The sequence below is a fragment of the Pygoscelis adeliae genome, unplaced genomic scaffold, assembly GCF_000699105.1.
Source record: "Pygoscelis adeliae isolate BGI_AS28 unplaced genomic scaffold, ASM69910v1 Scaffold272, whole genome shotgun sequence".
Lineage (NCBI taxonomy): Eukaryota > Metazoa > Chordata > Aves > Sphenisciformes > Spheniscidae > Pygoscelis > Pygoscelis adeliae.
Genome location: NW_008824282.1, coordinates 34,323 through 40,326, shown reverse-complemented (window position 1 = coordinate 40,326; position 6,004 = coordinate 34,323). Strand labels below are relative to the sequence as shown.

The window sequence follows — 6,004 nt, the reverse complement described above, 5'->3', positions numbered from 1 at the left end:
CCTCATCGCTCTCTACAACTACCTGAAAGGAGGTTGTAGCGAGGTGGGTGTCAGTCCCTTCTCCCAAGTAACAAGCAATAGAACAAGAGGAGATGGCCTCAAGTTGCACCAGGGGAGGTTTAGGTTGGATATTAGGAAAAATTTCTTTTCTGAAAGGGTTGTTGAGCATTGGAACAGGCTGCCCAGGGAAGTAGTTGAGTCACCATCCCTGGAGGTATTTAAAAGACATGTAGATGTGGTGCTTAGGGACATGGTTTAGTGGTGGACTTGGCAGTGTTAGGTTAACAGTTGGACTAGATGATCTTAAAGGTCCTTTCCAACATAAATGATTCTATGATTCTGTGATCCTATGATCTCCCCCAGCCCTACCACCAGCCTGATGCCAGGGGCAGGGATGCAGGTCAGACCCCGTTTCACTGTGGTGTCCATTCCCTGGACTGCAGCTCTGCTGCCACATAGCAGTGAAATCAGAAACAGATTCACCCTCCTTTGGGTTTCAAACGGGGACTTCAGACAGCCTTCTAGGATTTCACTGACAAGCCTGGCCAGTGACTTACCATACCCTAATCTTCACACTGCTATTATTAAGATTGATGATGGTTTTGTAACAATGTGTTCTTTGCTAGCAGGGTTATATCTGGCTTTGAACAATTATTGTGCGATTTTAATTAACTTATGATATACTCTCTGCCCAGATTTGGCAGTTAGCTGCCAGTTAGTTAGTGTTTCACAGCATTTTGCTTAGGAAATGTTGCTATCAGCACTAAAAAATTTGTGGAAGAAAACAGCAAAAAGCTTTTAGGTAATTTAATATTTCTGTGAGAAGAAGAATTAAATTCTGCAAACTGGGAAAGTGCCCCTTGCTTAAAAACCAACTTTAAGAAATACTCTTAACTACTGTAAAGCTTTAATTAGCAATTACAATTTTACTATAATGCTTTGCTTATGTCTCATGAATGTTTTATTTCTAGGTTTCCTCGATCCTCAAAAACAATGTAACTTGACTTTATTACTTAGCAGAGAGGCGAAATATTTCCTGTCATAGTATCATCCAGCTACTGCCATTGATATTTTCCTAACAACATTTTTCTCTCCCTAGACTATGATGTCTGTGCCGAAGCTCCTTGCGAACAGCAGTGCACAGATAACTTCGGGCGAGTCTTATGCACTTGCTACCCTGGGTACCGCTATGATCGGGAGAGGCACAGGAACAGAGAGAAGCCTTATTGCCTGGGTGGGTAGAAGTGTGTGTTGAACTCATCTCTGGTTAATGATGTATCCTGCTCCCTCAGGTCTTTTAGGAGCCAGTTTAGATCTGAAACTTTTCTTATTCTCTTTACTATTACAGAATAAATGTGTTTTTTAACTATGTGAAGGATTTGTTCCCAGAACTAAGAGATCTAAATCACCCTGAAATTATTAGGAGGTAGTACCTAAAACAAGACATATGCACCCAAACACTTTGAAGTCTTGGGCTGATGCAATCTTCCCTTTATTAATTCCTCCTGCAGGTTTTGAGTCATATCTGGGGTTTTGGCCTGAGACAAGGGACATGATTCTAACAGTAACCCTCAAAGCACTATAACCATGCGTAATTATGAAAATAAATCCTTGGGTTTTGACTCAGATGGCCAGTACCTAATTCAGGACTGATCACTTACATGTGGTCCTTGTGTGGCTAGTCCCCCCTGATTCAATAGTCCTGCCCTGCGTGCTTTGTTGTGCCAGGAAGCCAAGATTTGCAGGATTGAGCTTTGCTTGGAAGCTTTTCAATGCAAAGAAACTGTCACACAGTGTTCACCGATAAAATGCTAAGTGTGTTAATAATAATAGTGCAGTTTGCCCAGAGCTCCAGCCCAAAGCACCAGCGGTGCTGCAATTACTCATTCATTTAACCACAAAATCTCCTGACACCTTTAAAGGAAGTCTTTTATTGTATTTGAGGTCTGAAACCTCCGGCTTTAGGACATATTCGGCTCTTGCTCCTCTCCAGATATCGACGAGTGTGCCACGAGCAATGGGACGCTGTGCTCTCAGATCTGTGTCAACACCATGGGCAGCTACAGGTGTGAGTGTCATGAAGGCTATACCCGGGAGGAGGACGGCAAGACATGCACCAAAGGAGATAAAGGTAAATGCTAGTGGGGGGAGTAAAGGTCCTGAGCCAAAGTGCTGTCTAAAAGGTTGATCTGTCATAAAGAGGAACTGCTCCCTACGCTACATTTGGAGCTGGGGGTCTGAAGCTGGGATGTAGGTGATGCCCCTGGGGACCCTGGAGTTTGTTCACTGGGCACCTGAACGTCTGTGGAGCAGTCCTGCCGCACGCTCTCCTCCTCCCCGGTTTATGAGCTGCACACACACAGCAGTAAATCAGCAGTCACATCTGTAAAGGAAGAGCGCAAGTACATTGAAGGATGTGGAAAGTGTCTTCCCCTGGAGAGGCAGAGTGGCTGATTGGTGAAACTTGCCGTTACAGCTTTGGTTAGACCATTCCTCCTTGATCCAACTGCTAAAAACCGTATTTTGCTCCAATACCAACCTGGATTATACCTAGTTTGCAGTCCGGAGTTCAGGAGACATAGGAAAAAAATATTGCCAGATGCTGACCCTTATAAGCCTTTATTAATTTCATCTGTTAATTAAATTAATTCCAGTGAGTTTAATTTGTATTTACATGCCAATATCTGAGATTAGCAAATGGCCCTGGGTTGGGTGGTTAGTGCCTCTGGGCACTCAGACACTCAGAAAAGGTGTGCCTGGGAATTACACACACCTTTCAAGCATTGCGTAAATCAATTGCTAAACTATGTTGAGTAACACTGAATGCTGCTGATCTGCAATTAGTTTATGTTTCTCCTGACTGCGGTCAGATTTTTTCTTTTTTTTATGAAAGTAATATGTGATGGGAAAGGGGTAAAAGTGAGGGCTTGTTGCTTTTCACTGTTGGTTTCAAAGTATGTATGTGTGCTGTGTATAAATGATTTTAAAGTTTTTTACCTCATCCCAGTTATTAAATTACAGCATTTAGAGTACTGCAGATTAAATACTGATATGACAGTTTAAAAAGAAGGGAGGAAGAGAATAACCCATGCTCTGGGGAAAAAAAAAATCTTTTTTGATGAATGGTGACTTACTATAGGTTTATCAATTAATGCCTGAACACATGTGTCATTGGATGCTCCAAATCCCGCTGGTTGGCCAGAACAATTTGTCATTTTGATTTTCCTCTGAAAATGTGTAACTGGAGCCACTCCATTAACTTTAATTGTTCCTTGCAGTTTTAAAATGTTGTTTTTCCTTATAAATATGTGGGGGTCATAAAGGAAAGAGGTATAAGCTATATAATCTCCTTGCAAATAGTTCTTTTAGTTAACTTTTCCTCTGGCTAGTTCAGATTTCCTGACAGAGTAATGCCCAAAGCATTCAGGATAACCGACCATTCAAAATATTCAATGCTGTGGAAATAATTCTAATATTTGAAAAACACCAATTTTACACTGAATGTACATGGCACATAAAAATGTCAGTTCCAGTAGTTAATCTGGGATGAAATACCCACCATCTCTCACAACATTTCCCAAATCAGCTGTGTGAAGCACAGAAGGATACTTTCTGCTCTGTTACACTGCTGTACTCCAAGTTAATGTTACTAATTGCCAGACCTCTGGTGCAAATGAAAGAGGAGTTGGCCATCGCTATTTCACAGGGCTTGTATCCATAACTCATTCCAAAGAAAATCAAGGTTTTCGGCAGCCGCGAGGAACCAGCTGTAGCGACGCACCACCCCGTGGTCAGCCCCAGCCCTGCACTGCCCTGGAGAGCACCGCATCCACGCTAGAATGACTTCCTAATAAACAGACGATTTGCTTTTCATGGTAGCTGGAACACTTAAATTTGATTTTAAAATTTAGTGTGAGAGACATGAAAACACATGTATCCCTCTCCAGCTTTAACCATGTTGCATGTTTCCCGGGGGATTATTATTCACGTTTTCATCATGCCATGCCTGAAGGCTGCGATCCAGGCATTTTTTTGGCTCTATAAGTGGGCTTGACTGAGAGCTTTGGGTTTGTGAATGTGGCACAAGAATAGGGGGCATTTTTCCTGCATCCGCAGTCATGTTGCATTTCACGGAGACAATACAGCTACCCGCACTGAAGTAGGCAAATGAAACCATCTCAGCAGGCTGAGCCCAGATAATACAACACAGATGATCAACTCAACAGTCTCCATGCAAAGACCGCCTGCGGCACAGCTCCCCGCAGAGCTCTCCCCCGCCAGCATCTCCTTCTCTTCCAGAGTCAGCAAGACAGAGTTTTTGAGCACATGCAAAGAAAACACATTGCTCCGCCAAGCAGATCTCTTATCGATAGGTGCCACGGGGCTCACCGGTGTCTCGCTGAGATGAAAAGGACCCCCGTCAGGACAGCAACGTCACGTGTGAGCTAGACTTCGTGCTTTGGAAAGCCTTCATAAAATGGGGCTGGTTTAAGCCTTCTCAGAAATAATTTTAGTTTCCTGAGCAATGGAAACAGGCTATGTAAGTGCCTTGCTCAGTGCTGGCCAAACTAACCCTGGTAGGTGACCTTCGTATCTGCATCACTCATGGGTGGCTCCATCTAATTGCTTCCTGGCCCCTCTGGCCTGTCCTAGGTGGCTTCTGGCTTTATCCAAGCTTTATTCTGGCTTTATTCATGGTTTGGTCCTGATACAGGATTGGATGGGGGTAGAGTGAATGTTTGATGGATGACTCCTTCCCTGGGCAAATCATCACCTCTATCTGGTATGAGTTAGGGGGATTCCACCTCTCTCCTGGGACACAGTTCACGCTTGCTTATATGACGCTGTTGGACTTCTTCCTCCGACAAGTCAATCCAACTAGATTTGCAGAAATCTCGTGGGTATGATATTTCCCAAACATTAGCTGACCCTCCCTGCATTCATATCCATGGATTGTTACAGCCCTGTTTTATCTATACTTCTCAGCCCCGTGTACCACATCCTTCTGGAAGACAAACTGGATTTTATAATGAAACACGAGGCCAAATTCACCGCTTCTTAATCTGCATGTAATTGCACTGATTCTAGTGGGATTGCATTAGGTTTCAAATAGCAGAGGCTCTGGCAGTTTCTCCCTATGACTGTATGTTGCTTTCAGCAACATTTCTTAACACAATGTGTGCATGTTGTGAGGGATCTCATTTGGTAAGATAGCTATTAAAAGAAATTTTGGTTAAGACTAGTACCAAACCCAAGCTTTATTGGAGTTTGAAAAAAAAAAGGCATTTTTTTCTAATGGCTCTATATATGTGCATCTGTAAATCCTACACAGGTCCAAAAATGGACATATCAAAACACTGATTTTTTTAAAGGAAGCTGAAAAATTGGAGAGGGAGGAAGAACTCCGTGAGGGAGCCACAATACTGACTTGTGGTCGAGAGAAAACTTACCTTATAGAAATATCAAGAGGTGTCTTGATTACAGCATATCAACTCCTTGTTAAGGGGAAGAACCCTGTGTGCTGCAGATTCTTTGATCTATCAGAGTAAGACTTATGGGCAAAGAGACTTTGGAAGAAGTCAAAGGCAAAATGATTAGCATTAGAAATACATGTGAGGAAACCAGCACGTGCTGGTATTCGGTTATCTTCACACAAAGGCTGGAGTCCCTCTGGGAAGTGTTGTGGCCAAATAGTCTTGGAGCCAGTATAGCGGCAATTTGGTGAAATTCTATTTTATGTTATGTAGAGCTTGTTGGAAAACCCCAAGTAGTACCTTTTGGCCTTAAATCTTTGAGACATCCGAACACTGTACAGAAAGCTGTTCAGGTATTACCAAGCTGTGTGCTATCAGAAAGGGCTGGGAAGAGGAGAGTACTTACTGCCATAAAAATGCTAAATAGAATGAAGAGGAATATTGTGGGTTATTGTAATGCCAAAGAACTGCATCTGTGGGAGCAGGCAGTCGATGAGTGGGGAAAACCCCCAAGCCTTTACCTCTTAATC

At 42.9% G+C, this 6,004-nt stretch overlaps 1 protein-coding gene across 1 annotated transcript in view; it reads left to right on the top strand.

The window, feature by feature from the left end:
• Positions 1–6,004, top strand: part of CCBE1 (collagen and calcium binding EGF domains 1) — a 164,887-nt gene that overhangs the window by 144,733 nt on the left and 14,150 nt on the right. The window contains exons 3-4 of the mRNA XM_009318451.1: positions 1,100–1,234; positions 1,994–2,131. Coding sequence (XP_009316726.1) covers positions 1,100–1,234; positions 1,994–2,131 — 273 coding nt within the window. The remainder of the gene's footprint in view (positions 1–1,099; positions 1,235–1,993; positions 2,132–6,004) is intronic.